General features: G+C 50.4%; 1 protein-coding gene and 6 non-coding genes across 10 annotated transcripts; all 7 read left to right on the forward strand.

The window, feature by feature from the left end:
• Positions 1-8,676: 8,676 nt before the first annotated feature.
• LOC100918671 lies at positions 8,677-13,875 on the forward strand. 4 transcript variants are annotated; one of them, XM_031944097.1, is made up of 12 exons: positions 8,677-8,758; positions 9,201-9,251; positions 9,479-9,527; positions 9,713-9,746; positions 9,984-10,023; positions 10,241-10,281; positions 10,520-10,565; positions 10,781-10,840; positions 11,037-11,103; positions 11,313-11,355; positions 11,614-12,350; positions 13,341-13,875. In XM_031944097.1, exons 11-12 carry the CDS (start codon positions 12,125-12,127, stop codon positions 13,775-13,777), a joined length of 663 nt encoding a protein of 220 aa, XP_031799957.1. In that variant the 5' UTR covers positions 8,677-8,758; positions 9,201-9,251; positions 9,479-9,527; positions 9,713-9,746; positions 9,984-10,023; positions 10,241-10,281; positions 10,520-10,565; positions 10,781-10,840; positions 11,037-11,103; positions 11,313-11,355; positions 11,614-12,124; the 3' UTR covers positions 13,778-13,875. The 4 variants fall into 4 exon arrangements, 1 of the variants encoding a protein (XP_031799957.1); XR_004230429.1 differs by lacking the exon at positions 13,341-13,875 and having other exon boundaries at positions 9,713-9,866; positions 11,614-11,728; XR_004230428.1 differs by lacking the exon at positions 13,341-13,875 and having other exon boundaries at positions 8,754-8,792; positions 11,614-11,728.
• Positions 9,299-9,372, forward strand: LOC116420166. The gene has a single exon (XR_004230447.1). It is a non-coding gene; the product is annotated as a small nucleolar RNA SNORD26 (small nucleolar RNA).
• Positions 9,833-9,909, forward strand: LOC111721488. The gene has a single exon (XR_002770655.1). It is a non-coding gene; the product is annotated as a small nucleolar RNA SNORD28 (small nucleolar RNA).
• Positions 10,324-10,450, forward strand: LOC111721490. The gene has a single exon (XR_002770657.1). It is a non-coding gene; the product is annotated as a small nucleolar RNA SNORD22 (small nucleolar RNA).
• Positions 10,648-10,716, forward strand: LOC111721486. The gene has a single exon (XR_002770653.1). It is a non-coding gene; the product is annotated as a small nucleolar RNA SNORD29 (small nucleolar RNA).
• LOC111721489 lies at positions 11,165-11,231 on the forward strand. The gene has a single exon (XR_002770656.1). It is a non-coding gene; the product is annotated as a small nucleolar RNA SNORD31 (small nucleolar RNA).
• Positions 11,402-11,529, forward strand: LOC111721491. Its single transcript, XR_002770658.1, has one exon. It is a non-coding gene; the product is annotated as a small nucleolar RNA SNORD22 (small nucleolar RNA).
• Positions 13,876-14,419: the final 544 nt, after the last annotated feature.

Raw genomic sequence — 14,419 nt, forward strand, 5'->3', positions numbered from 1 at the left:
AACAGCATTGTGGGGCAAGAAATTCTTTAAGAAATCACCTCAGAGACTTCTCTAAACTGATGTACATTTAAGTGAGTAGAACCAGGAGAACAAGTTCTCCAAGCAACAAAGCAAGACAAGCAGTTTTGAAGGCCATCAGCGCTCAGATCAGGACAATGACCTCCCCCACCATGGCTCCAGAGCACCAGCCATAAAGACTGCCACTGACAGAAAGATGGACACTGCATCTGTGGACACTGTTGGACTCTGGTCTCCAGTGCCAGGCCGTGGAGGCTTCTGGGTTCTAAAGGCTTTCTCCCCCTTTCCTTTGGTTTTGTAACTGAGGCAGGGGTTCAAGAAGGAGGTGTTAGCAGTGGTGAAACCCTTAACAAGACTACTGTGACATGCTTTAAAATACAGAGAACTAAATAAAGTTTAAACCCTTTGTTAACAATATGCAAAATGTATTATTGTATGCCTAAAAAAAAGCATGTGTGCCAAAGGGAGGTGGGCAGTTTTATGTGGGAGCTTCTTTTTGTATTTTGCTGTGTGCAATGCTTTTTTGGGAATTTAATTTCAGTTTTAAAAATAAGATTATGAAAGATGAGATATATACCAAAGAAACAAAGATGGACAGATGTCTTGATTTTCCAAAACTGAAAATGTCTTCTGCCAAACCATAGAGCATGAACAGTGACTTCAATTCTTGACAAAATTCTCAAATATATTTCAAAAGGTGATATATAAAGGGATGGCCAGCGGGCTTTTAGAGAAGGAAAGAGATTTTAAAGAACAGAATGGCTCCACAGAAGAGAGATGATGGATGACTTTAAGGAGTTTCCTTCTGCTAACTATTTCCTTTTTCTCCTGTCTATGGTTTCTTTGGATACTTTTGTTTGCATGTTGTCTCCCCCTTAGATTGCAAACTCCTGGAAGAGACCTTTTGTCTCTCTTTGTATCCTTAGAGCTTAGCACAGTGCCCAAGACAGCTGGCTGGCTGTTGTTTTTTGAGGACCAAAATGATGTCACTATGTCCAGTTGGAGTCAAGCTACAGTGTGTCGGCTGACCTGACCAATGCGAGCTCAGGAGGCTCTGCCACAAATTGGGCCCAAATACGAACATCTGTCCACAGAAACATGTGGAATGGAGACTTCTCTAAATTCATGCAGCTCACATTTCTTTTAGGCTACTCCAATTTTGCTTTGCTCACTGAGCATAGTGCCATGCAAGCTTGCCATGCTGGGCAGTCTTGTATCTGTCTCCCACGGCCAAAGATCTTCAGAGACACATTGAGAGTGTCCTTTTATTACTTCTTCTGACCTCCTTGTGAAAACTTGCCATGTATGACTTCTCCATAAAATGATCTTTTGGGCAAGAATGAGTTTGGCATTGGAAAACATGGCCAGGCCATTGGAGCTGCCTTCTCGGTAGTGGTTTGAATGCTATGAGGAATAACAGAGAAAGGACCTCGGTACCTTATCTTGCCAGGTGATTGTCAGAATTTTCCTAAGACAATTCAAATGCAAGCAATTCAGTGAGTCTCCTGAAACAGCACTGGTAAGACTGTCTAGGTTTCCCAGGTATACCCATGAGGTCAGGCTCTATAACACCTTCAGCTTGGTGAGCAGCCTAATACTTCTTTCTCACACTTTTCTTTGGAGCCTCGCAAACACTGAGCTAGCTCTGGCAATATGTATGTCTACTTCATCCTGTATCCTTGAAAAGTATATATTGCCAAGGTGAACTTATCCACTCCATTTGTGGGTTCACACATGACAGTACAGTGCTGGCTGGTAGAGAATTTTAGTTTTCTTGGACCTGATTGGTGATTAATAAATGTTTATTGACTGATAGGGTGTTTCACATTCTTGAGAGAAAAAAATGTTCTGTGCTGGTTTACTTGATACATTTGTTTAAACAAAATTACTGGGCTATAATCTTGAGAAAGTAGTTGTACTGAAGTTTCATCTCACACTTAATGACAAAGTTAATGAAGAAAATAATTGCATTTAAAGGTTGGAGGAGCTGTAGGAAACCAGGTGCACTCCTGCATTGTTGGTGGAGCTGAAAAGAGTCTAGCCACTTTGGAGCTCTGCCCCAAATTAACATGACTGAGTTGTGCATTTTCTTTACCCCAAATATACCACTGACCTAAAGATCAAAAAAAGAGGACAAAGAATATTGATAGAGATATGTACATAAACACATTTTATATATGTATACACACATATGTAAGCATATAATTATGTAAAGTAACTCTTTTTGTAGTGGCAAAGAATTGGAAATGAATGGGGTAGCCAGCAATTAATGAACAGCTGAAGAAATTCTGGTATATGAATGAACTGAAATTATACCATAAGAAATGATTTTTAAAAAAGACTTCAGAGAATTCTGGAAAAACTTGTACAAAGTGATATAGAGTGAAGTTAGAAGAACCAAGAGAACAATTTATTACAGTAACAACAATATCATAAAGACAAATGGCTTTGAGACTTCGGAACTCTGATTAATGCACTCATCAACCACGATTTCAGGGGACTGGAGAAGAAATACGCCTTCCACCTCCTCACAGGAGGGCCACAAGAAGCAGAAGAAAACAACCTTTTGGGGAATTCATTTTGTTTGATTAAATATATTTGTTACAATATTTTTTGTTATTATTTTTTATTTTTCCAATGGGAAGAATGTGAGGAGAGAAAATAAATGCCTTTGAATGCGAAAATTTTTTTAAAATAAAACAAGGCTAATATGCTCTCCTGACTCCTTCTGGAAGAGGTAGGAGTAAAGATTCCTTTAAAAAGTTGTATGGGAATTAATATACAAGATGGAAGTATTATTGAAATGTCATAGAGTGAAGCAAACCCCAACCCACTACTATCCACGCCCCAGTGATCAGAGAAATATATAACAAGCACATAACAATAATCTGAAACTAGAATTAAAGGCTGGGATACAAATCAGCGGAGAGGACATAAATGACTTAGCAAACCCAATTGTTAAAAGTTGTGTTAATTAAAAAAAATTTAAATAATCAAGGATTCCTTTTGGGAGGGACAGGGAAGGACAAAGTCAAGGTTTCAAATAGCTTGACAACACCAGGAACTTGGAGATCTCCTTTTGGCAGCTGGATGGAGGACAGAGTGAAGAGGGAAAGGCAGGGAGACCACCCCAGGGGTGAGGGCAGTAGCTCAGAGAGTGGGGGTGACTTTGGAAGTGTGGAAAAGGGGACAGATGTGACAACTGTTCCCCAGGCAGCACCAGTGAGTTTTGGGAACTGAGTAGAATAATGGGGATGGAGTGAGAGGGAGGAGTAAAGGATGTTGGGAGCTGAAAGGGAGGGCTCTCTCTCCACAGGAGAGTTGGAGGGGTAGATCTGGGTGAGAAGTTTACAGGACATCTAGATAAAGGAAGAAACATTTAGAAAGCACCTCCTCCTTACCAGACAGCGATAAGTGCTTTATAAATATATTTAATTTGACCCTCACAACAATCCTGAGCTAGGTGACTTTAGATCTCCATTTTATAGTTGAGGAAACTGAGCCAGTCAGGGGTGAAATGACTTGCCCAGAGTCACACAATTAGTAATTATCTGAGGCCTCAAGTCTTCCTGAGTCCAGGCCTGATGCTCTCAGCATGGCACTTACCACCAGCTGCCCAAGAGTTTGGAGATGAAGGCCCTGAATTGGGGCTGATGGTTGTGGGAATCGACTGCCCAGAGATGACAATCAAACCCAAGGGAGCTGCTGAGACCCCGGGGGACAGAGACAAGACATGGCATCAACCTTGCTGAGATCTGAGCTGGGGAGACAAACACAGCCACTTCCTATTCTCTTTCCAATGGGGGACAAAAGACTCCTAGGAGACCATATACTACAAAGGGAGCATAATCTGGGTGGGGGAAGACAAGGAAACGCCTCAGAATTTTGAAGGAAGACTGGAAAAGCTCAGAGGGTGAAGGAGAGAGTGTAGGCTGGGACATGAAGACCGGCCAAGGCAAATATTAGGAGCGGGAAGAGGAAGAAACATCGGGAGCCCATTGTTCCCTCAAAGAATGTCAAGAGGGAAGGGAAAGGAAGAAAGGCCAAAACAAGGGCCAAAACCTCCGCCAAGGGCTTTAAAGGCCAAAAAGAAGGTTTTATGTTTGAGACACTGGAGTGTATTAAGTGGGGGAGGAGAAAAGGCTGACCTGAGGAGAAAGTGTAGAAAATATACTTTTTGATCAAAGGATGGATTGGAATGGAGAACACAAGCCCACCAAAGCCCAACTATTGGAGCAGTGCAGGTGAGAGGGGAGCAGGGCCTGAACTAGGAAGGCAGAGAGAGATGTGGCAAGAGACAGGGACATATATGGGAAGTATTAAGGTAAAAACAAGATGGGGGGAAAGACCATTTAGAGGTCGGGAATGTGGGTAACTGAGAGGATGCTGGTATTAGGACATTTAAGGAAGAGGAGGGCAGGAAAGAAAAAGAACTTGATTTTAGATATGGTTGAGTTTGAGATGCCCAGAAGGCAGCTGCCAGTGAGGGAAGAGCACTGCAGAGAGAAATGAGGGTGGGAAATATCGATTTGGGAGTCATCAGCAGATAGAGAGCCCATCTGAGCTATAGGAAGAAAACTCTCCAGGGTGACTATGTGTGAGGAGGCTGAAGATTCAGCAAAGGAGACCAAGTAGTATAGCCAGAGGAGACCCAGAAGGGTGGTCAAAGGCAGACAGTCTTAGAGAAAGGTGGGATGAGAACCTTGGAAGTCCAAAAGCTGAGAAATGGAAAAAGATCATTGAATTTGGCAGCGAGTTCTGAGAGAAAGCATTAATAGCTAATGATTTGGGGAGATCAAGAATTTCTCCCTCTTTCTAAAGTCCTGATGTCCAAAGTTCAGTCTTTGGAAGGACCTTATTCCTAAGGAGATTGGACTTTCTTAATGGTCTTGTTCAGCACCCCCTCCCCCTCCTTGTACCCTAATCTGGTTTGGATGAAGATAAAATTCTTTGAATAGACTGCCCAAAGTCTGGCTGATTTAGAAGTACAAGATGTAATCAAAGTTCATTTAAATGAGTTAAATTACTCTCTCATTAATTGTTAACCAATGAGTTTTGATTTGGGTGGGGGAGAGGGAGGGGCACCACAAGGCAGGAACCCACTAACTTGTCTTTGATCTAAGAGATCAAATGACCATGCTTTTATTAAAATGTGGATATTCAATTCATTCTCTAATTGAGAATGGTCAAAGAGATAAACAATTTTCAGAAGAAATTGAAACTATTTGTAGTCATATGAAAAGGTGTTCCAAATCACTAGTGATCAGAGAAATACAAATTAAGGCAACTCTGATACCACTACACACCCCTTGGATTGGCTAAGATGACAGGGATAGATAATGTTGAATGTGGGAAAACTGGGACACTGATGCATTGTTGGTGCAACTATGAACAGATCCAGGCATTTTAGAGAACAATGTGGAACTCTGCTCAAAAAGTTATCAAATTGTGCAAACCCTTGATCCAGCAGTGTTTCTATTGAGCCTGTATCCCAAAGAGATGAAACTAGAAACTGAGTGGATGCCCATCAGTTGGAGAATGGCTAAGTAAGTTATGGTATATGAAAGTTAGCAATATTATTGTTCTGTAAGAAACAACCAGCAGGATGATTTCAGAAAGGCCTGGAGAGACTGACAGGAACTGATGCTGAGAGAAATAAGCAGGATCAGGAGATCATTGTACATCTCCTATACCTTGGCAGCAGCAAGATTGTACGAGAATCAATTCTGATGGACGTGGCTCTCTTCAACAATGAGATGATTCAGAGCAGTCCCACTTGTTCAGTGAAGAGAGCCATCTACAGCCAGAGAGAGAACCATGGGAACAGAGTATGGACCACAACAGAGCGTTCTCACTCTGTTGTTATTTGCTTGAATTTTCTTTTATTTCTCAGTTTTTCTTTTTCTTTCTTCTTGATCTGATCTTTCCTTGTGCAGCAAGATAACTGATAAATATGTATACATATGTTGGATTTAACATGTATTTTAACATATTTAACATGTATTGGACTATCTGCCAGCTAGGGAATGGGGGGAAGGAGGAAATTTTGTAAGGGTTAATGTTGAAAAAAACTACCTATGCAAGTAAATAAAAAGCTTTAATTAAAAAAAAAGAAATAAAACTTTTCTTACACTCAAAAAAAAAAAGTGGGAATTACTAATAAGATGATTAAATTACCCAGAAATTGTGTCTAAAGACCACAGATCATCAAGGATAATGGAGAAAATAGCTTCAGTTTAGTAATGAGGCTGGAAGCCAGACTGCAGAGGGCTCAGAAGAGGGAGGAACGAAAGGTCTGGGATTTGTAGCTTTTTGAATCTTATCTGAGCGATGAAGTAAATTCAAATAAACAATTTATGAAGCCCCTCCTATGTGTCAGGGATTGTTCTAAGGGCTAGAGACAAAAAAAATGGCAAATGACAGTCCTGCTAACAGTCAGAAGTCTTATAGAAAGGATGGCTCCACTGGAAAAGATTGAGGTTTTCTGCAGGTGTGATTTTTGATGGGATCTGAAGGAAGCCAGGAGGAGATGAGGAAGGAAAGCGTTCTGAGGGGACCACCAGTGAAAACGGGAGCCAGGAGGACGGGTGCCTTGTCTGGGGAACAGCCCAGAGGCGGGTGTCATTGTCAGAGTGCAGATGTCCAAGGATGGACTGGTGAGGAAGGGCCAGAGCACAATAGGCTCCAACAGGGGCCTTTCTCCTAGATCCTGGAGGCAGCTGGGAGCCAGTGTCGTGGAGAACAGTGTGAGGGCCTGCCCCAGGTGAGGGCCAGGGAGACTTGGGATGTGGGGGATGGGAGAGAGAGAAGCCCTGAGGACCGGCTGCTCTCAAGCCTGGGAAGATGGCAGCGCCCTTGGCACTAAAGAGAAGCTGCTCCCGGGAGATTTGGCGGAAAATAGCACATGTTTTGGACACGTTGAGTTTAAGATGTCTCCAGGATGTCCAGTTCAATAGGCTGCTGAGGATGTGAGACTGGAGGCCAGCAGAGGGAGGCCTGGACGAGCTTCTAAATCACCTGCACAGAGATGGCAACGGAACCCCTGGGACCGATCTGGCTGAGCAAGGGAAAGGGAATGGGAGGAGACAAGGAGCCCCGAGGGAGACTGCGGGGAGGGAAAGCAAGGGGGGGGGGAAGGGGAGAGGAGCCGAGGCAAAAATAGGGAGAAAAAAGGAGTGTCCAGGAGAAGAGCCATCAACGCTGTAGAGAAGTCAGGAAAGGTGAGAAAGGGCCATTATTCATTTGATTTGGGGATCACAGGTAACAAGAGACAGAGACAGAGGGAGAGGGAGAGAGACAAAGGGATAGAAACAGATCGAGAGACACAGAGACAAGAGACAGAGAAACAGGGAGAGACAGAAACAGAGACATTTACAGAGGATAGGGAAACAGAGAAATACAAAGATAAAGGAGAGTAAGAGAGGCAGGGAGAGATACAGAGGACAGAGAGGAGAGGAACGGGGGATACAGAAGAAAGGCAGAGATAGAGGAGAAAAACAGACACAAAAGGAGAGATACAGAGGAAAGACAGAGAAACAGGGAGTGAGACAAAGAGAGAGGAGAGAAACAGGGAGATAGAGACAGAGGTTGAGAGAGATTCAGAGGAGAGAAACAGAGGACAGAGAGGGAGAGTTACAGAGAGACAGAGTCGGAAACAGAGAGGAGATAGAGAAGACGGACAGAGGCGGGGGTCGGAGCCCAAGGTGACCCCGTGCTGCAGACCCCAGAGGGAGGGACCTACTAGGCTGCCTGGGCAAGGTGGGCCCCTTTGTGTGAGATAGAAGCGAGTCCAGGGTCCTCGGCGTTGGGGGGGGGAGGTGTGGGGCTCAGCGGTAAGAGCCCTGTGGGAGGGGGCGGACCTCGACGCCCCCCTCGAGGCCTGGTTTTCCCGGGGAGCCCCCACCATTCCGGCCCCTGTGTGTTCGGTCAGGCCCCTCCCCCGGCCCTAGTGCAATCTGCACAGGCCTTCCCAGGTACTTGCAACCCCCCAGAACGTGGCCCCTCATGGGCCCTTCGCCCCCCCCTCCCCCCCCCGGGCTTTCGGGAATGCTTGTGGGCACTGCGGCTGGGGGGTCGGTAGGGGGCACTGCGGCGCCGGTCCCCGAGGCTGGGGCCACGGCCCGGGCAAAGGCCTGGCGGCGGGAAGCTGCGGGGGAAGGGCCGAGGGCGGTGGGGCCCGCAGGGCCCGGGCAGGCTCCCGGCCGCTCCGTCCCCATCGATGGCGGCTCCGCGTCCCCCGCAGGGGCCCAAGTACCTGAGCCACGGGCTCTGGAGTCCCGGTCCCTGAGGCCCAGGAAGCGCACGACCGCCCGCGGCCGAGGCAAGCTGAACTTGAGCTGCGGGGGTGGAGCCCGGCGATTCATGGCCGCAGCGCGCCTAGAGAACCCGCCACAGCGGACAGCAACTGCGCATGTCAGGCGGGCACTCGGGGCAGCCAACCCGCGCGCATGCGCGCAAACACGCGCATGCGCGCATGCTCCCGCGCTGCTCCTGTGAGCGAGGGGCCGCGTGCGCCCCTCCTCACCGGACCCCCAACTGCCTGGAAGCCTTCGGCGGGAGCCTCCGGCGTCTCTTCCTTTGTTCTTCCTCTCGAGATCCCGAGCGCTCCCGCCGAGAAAGGGCTAATGCGCATGCGCCCCGCCTTCCCGCTCCCTCCCTCGCCTCCCCCATCCCATGAGCCCTTGCGAGCCCTTATTTAAGCCCCTCGCCGCCACTCGTTCGTCCTCTTCTGTCGCCGGCGGTGAGTGAGTCGCTTGGGGCTGTTTGGCGGGGAGGTGAGGGAGGGCACAAGTTGAAACTAGTTTCGTTCGGCCTCTGTGGGATTCTTTTTCTGGACGACTTCTTCCTCAGAAGCGGCGGGCCCTGCCGGGGTCTCTGAGGCCGCCGCCGCCGCCCCCTGCCTCTGAGCTGGCGCGCATGCGCGCCTCCCCACCTCCGGGCAGGAGGCTTAGCCGGGGCTCCCCGCGTGCCCGCTCATCGGCTAGGCCCGGGCCTGCCCCCGGCGCAGCCACGCTAGTCACGGGAGGGTCCCGGGGGGTGGGGGCGAGGCCCTCGGTGATGATCCCTTTCACAGACCTGTGCTGAGACTCTGTGAGGAAAAGAGAACCTTCTGAGAAGGAGCCTGCCCCCCCCTCCTCCCCCCAGGGTCCCAGTCCCTGCTTAACCGGCCGTTTGTTCCGCAGGACGCCATGGCCCAGCAAGGTGCGGGGCGCCCGGATGTTCGCGGGCCTCGGGTGAGTGGGGGGGCCGCGGCTGGGGGAGGGGCACCTCCTCGGCTGCGCTGCGAGGATGATCTGGACTTTGAATTCTCTCTTTCTGATGCATCAGTGGAGAAAGCCTTACGTCCTGAGCGGCCTCACCCGGGGCCGAGCGGCCCTGGAGTCGCCCCGGGGGGGGGGGGGGCGGGAGGGCCCGGGCCCGGGCGGGCCAGGGAGACTAGGAGCTGCTCTCTCCTCCTCAGGTGTCGTGGGCCCCCGAGGCGGGATGGAGGCGCCCGGCGTCCACCTCTGGTGAGTGGCATTTACGGGGCGGTCTGGGCCACCTAACGAACGTCCACAGTGATGAGTTTTTAATGACAAGCATATGGCTGAGTATTGTTGATGTCACTTTTTTTTCTGAGAGGTGGGCGGCCTCTGCAGGAGCCAGGGGGGAACCCGGGCCGCTGCAGAGGTGATAGCTTATTCCTTTTTTTTAGGGTTCTCCAGGGACAGGACCCGAAAGTGCCACAGGTAATCAAGGCCTCTGAGGATGGATGGACGAGGGTGGCCTGGAGGGCCAAGCCATGGGGAGGGAGCCTCTCAGTTCCTGAAGCCCTGTCAGATGATTTGAATCCTACCTCCTGAGGCTCTGTGAGGACCAGCATTCTTATAGCATGTTAGAGTTCTGATGGCAGCTCCTGTTGGTCCAACAGTTTCTGCCTCAGCCTTGGTCCCTCTGACCCACCCATTTCCCTCCCTCTCTCCCAGATCTCCCAGAGCGTGCTACCTTCACCTTTCTCCTTACTAAGTAAGTTCTCCTTGAGTCCCGCCTTTCTTTGCCTTTCTGTGAGCCCTTGGTTTGAGTTGATGATGTGGGTATGAGCCCATTACCTAATGGACGACATGTGTCTTATGGCATTCTTTTGAGTCACCAAAGCCCTGATCAACCATAGGGGATTGCAGCGCCCCCTTGGCTGTCCTTGTTTTAGGCGTTTCCTAACCCCATTACTGTTTTATCTGTCCAGGGGAATGCTGACTATGTCCGCCTCGGGATGAGAGCACCATGGTAAGTAGTCTTTTAGACTCGTGGGCTTTGGGATCCCCCTGGTACCGATGAGGAAAGCAATCACATGTCTTAACCCCAGACCTGGCCCCAGAGCCAGCAATGGTGAACCCACTGGGGCTGGCTGGGGGAGAGGAGGATGCTTTGTTCCAGAAGGAACAGTCTGAGGTACACCCTTAAAACAATACAAGGCTCGATTTGGGAGGAGACAGCTTGGTTAAACTATTGACATTTCTTTCAGGCTCGACTGTGACTCCCTTCCCTTAACTGGCAGCTTTTAAGAAAAGGTTAGTTGATTATTTCTTCACCACCAGGTTCCCCAAGTTAGTTAATTCATTTTGGCCTTTGGGGAACATCTTTGGGGTTCAGTTTCAGTGATGAATCTAACTAGCTCACTATGATTCACATAAAATGAAAAGGCTTGAACATCTGAGAAACTGTACCCAGGGGAAATGTGGCCTGTGGGTAGGGACAGGGCTTGACTGACCTTGTATTTCTACAGATGCTTTGAGCTGCCTAAAGGTGATTTCCTGGTGCATGGTGTGAGGCCACTTGGTCCAATGTAAGTATTTGATGGGGCCCATTAAATTGGTGGGAATGATGATGGGAAGCTATGCTAAGTCTCCTGATGTGATGTGTTCATAGAATCTCGTTCGGCTGAACCCCCTTGTTGAGATGTACCTATCTGACCAGGAAATGGAGGGCCACTGGGGGTAGAACTGGCCTTGGGACTGGGAGAACAAACCAACTCTTTTCAGTTTCAGGTTCTGGCCACTTGACATGGAGCAGAACACCACAATACAGCGTCCTCATCCTTGGCAGCAGGTGAGCTTCCCCTTTCAGCACCTTGTAGGCTGAAGTCTTGTCTCCTACCCAAAGGCCTGCTCCCACTAGTGATGAGATTAATACCGCCCCAGTCTGATGACTGTGACTGATAGGTTGTTCTGAGTGGCGAGCTCGCCCCTGGGACCTGGCATCCTTGGGCACTGAAAGACAGAGCTTCAGGAGGTTTCAAGCTTTTTTCTTTTCCACAGGTGACTGGCTCTGATGCAGGCAGTGGGCAGGAAACTTCGGCAGGTAAGTGTTTGCCATGGGATCCTGGGGAGGGATGGATTAATGAGGATCCCAATGAAGAAGAACATCACCTGTCTTACTCCTTGACTTTGCCCCAGAACCTGCAAAGGTTGAACCCACTGGGGCAGGCTGGGAGGCAGGAGGAAACTGCGTTCCAGAGGGAACTGACTGAGGGGCCTCTGGTTTGATCCTCTTAAAAAGGGTCCATTTATTTGGGAGAGTGCCTGTCCTCAAATGATGGGCCCTTTTTTTTCTTTGAAGGAACTGCTATGAGAAGATGATTGTGGGAACACTGCAGACAAATGGCATTCACTCTTTCTGGAACCCCCCCTTCACAATTACATTGTTTGCAAATAAACTTTTGATTTCTCTTTGACTTTGTTCCATCAATTTTGTGTGGTGACCTGGGGTGGGACAGGTGGTTGTTTTTGAGGGGCCTTGCACCATATATTCTGGCTCAGTCCCATTCTATAAATAGCCCTGGGAGCACCATGCCTCCGAAGTATCCCTCCCCAGAGCTGCAGGCCAAGCTAGTGCTCCTTACGCTGGAGCTGGCTGGGCCGGGGCCAGGGGAGGAGTTGGGGGCGTGGTGATTGGGGGGCCACTAAGGCCTTGTGGAAGGACGGTTGGCGGGACACTGGCTGCCTGAGCTTTGGAGATTGAGGCGCCTCCTCCCCCTGCTGGCCCCAACATTCCACTAGTAATGGTCTCGCTGCCTTCTCCTCTCATGACCCCAAAGCCTGGGCTCCCTTAAACAGCCTGTGTGCTTGCCATGGCCAGGGACTGCCTGTGGCTGCTGCTTCTGGTGCTGCTGCCCCCTGGGAGCCAAGAGATACCACCATGTGGGGAGCCCGGCAGCCCCTTTCTGCCTCCGGAGGAGGGGACGACACAGCCCCCCCTGCCCAAGGTCAGTGCCTGCATGGTGCGCTGTGCTACGCAGGTCCTGCCCAGTTTGGGAGCTGGAGTGGTCTCGGTCCTCTTTAACGAGGCTAGGGCAGGTAAGGCGGGGCACAGGGAGGAAGGGGCGGCACCAGCAGCCTGGCACTGCCCAGGGCGGCCGGGGGGGGGGCAGCTTGCCAGACCCAGCTCTACTATTGGCTTACTGTTGCCTTCGGAGCAGCCCAGAGCCCTGGCTAAGAGCTGGGAAGCTACCAAGAGGCTCCCCAGATTCCCGCCTTGTGGATCCAGGGCTAAGGACCAGCCTGGCTACTGTCTGGTGAAATTGGGGCTTTGGAGCAACCTGGCTACTGGGAGGTTGTGTAAATGTCCAGATTCCCGCCTTGTGGATCAGAGCTTAGGAGAAGCCTGGCTACCGAGGCTCCGTAAATATCCAGATTCCCGCCCAGTGGATCAGGGCTTAGGAGCAGCCTGGCTACTGCCCAGTGGATCAGGGCTCACGGCCAGCCTGGCTACCGAGAGGCTCTGTAAATGTCCAGATTCCCACCTTGTGGATCAGGGCTCATGGCCAGCCTGGCTACCAGAGGCTTTGTAACTCCCGCCCAGGGAATCCGGGCTCTGGACCAGCCTAGAGCAAAGGCAGATCTTGAACCTTCCAGGCCATTAGTCCACCTTAATATAGACCGAATCCCAAGGTCATGGATCTCAAATTGATCCCTGGGGTTATAGTCACCAATTTGTTTATTTTATAGGTAAAATGGTAGGGTAAATGGTAAAGCTCTCTGGGCTTTATGAATTGGGATTGGAATAAAAAATTAAATTATTTGAATATAATTGTTTTTGATGCACTGAAAAGTATTCTTTAGAGTTCACCCATTTCCCCAGCCTTTTCCAGGAGTCCATTCACAGAAATACAGGCCTGAGCCTATTGGGATAATCCCAAGGCTGTACTGTATCCCTTGAGGTACTCTGGAGTACCGCAAAGTGGGGTGACTGCAGTGTTGAGGATCAGCTGTGTTAGCTCCTTGGGAGTGAGGGGCCGGGGACCGGGCAAGGGCCTGAGGGAGTGACCAGCCCTGCTTCCCCTGCAGAGGAAGAGCAGAAATACTGTTGGCTGCAGAGACGGCGAGACTGCCGCACCAGGGAGCGTCTCACCAGGGTCTATGTGCTCCTGGACCTGAAGGAGCCCTTGGCTACTCCCTATGAGCTCCTGCCCGCCACGCCGGTCCCGTCCCTACCAACCAGACGCCTGCGGCCCCGAAAGAACGAGGGGACCCTACTCAATCTGGCAGGCTGTGGGCTCCTCTATGATGTCACCAGGCCCTTCCGGAGTGCCAGGAGAGAGGCCCAGTCCAAGGAAGCCGAGTTCTGTGTGAAAGCCATATGCCCTGCCAGCCAGCCTTCCTGCCAGCCCCTGGAGGGGGCCCTGAACTGCCCGCCCTTCCTAGCCACGCTCTGGGGCAGCCGTCCTGCCTCTAGGGATTCCTTCTCCATGCAGCCCAACCCACTGCTCCCAGGACAGGACTGATTGGGCCATTGGTCATGGACTCTGGTTCAGAGACTCCGGGCTGGCAGAATTGGGCTGAAGCTCCGCCTCTGGGTCTGGGGGCTAGTGACTGACCTCAATAAATATAGCCACCTGGCTCCTCTGCATCGCCTCCTTTCCCTCTGTGAAGGCCCATTAAGCTCCGGGGATGATGGTGGAGGGAGATCGGTCAGCCCAATGGAGGGGGAAGGGAGATGGACGAGACTCGGGTAGCGCAGGCTGTCCCAGGGTACCAAGGCAAAGAGAAAGCGGTCCCTCTGGGCGGGCAGGCGTCTCAGTGACTAGAGCCCGGGCCGGACACAAGAAACCTGAGGTCCCACACAACCCCAGACACTTGGCAGCCGAGTCATCCTGGGCTAGTCCCTTACCTGCCTCGGTTTCCTCCTCTGTGTACCAAGGACCAGATAACACCCTCCTGCTCCTCCCAGGATTGTTGGGAGAGTCAGTAACTGCCAAGTGTTAGCGCTGGGCCTGGCACAGGGTAGGACTTTCCAAGAGGAGCTCGCCCTAGTTGGAGGTGGCAGCTTATAGTTGTAGCCATGTGCAAAACAGATGGTCTAGGGAAGGCGCTAGCAGCGGGGGGGGGGGGAAGGGCTGGGAAAGAGACAGATGTTTGAAGTGTTC

The sequence above is a fragment of the Sarcophilus harrisii genome, chromosome 6 (genome assembly GCF_902635505.1).
Source record: "Sarcophilus harrisii chromosome 6, mSarHar1.11, whole genome shotgun sequence".
Taxonomy (NCBI): Eukaryota; Metazoa; Chordata; class Mammalia; order Dasyuromorphia; family Dasyuridae; genus Sarcophilus; species Sarcophilus harrisii.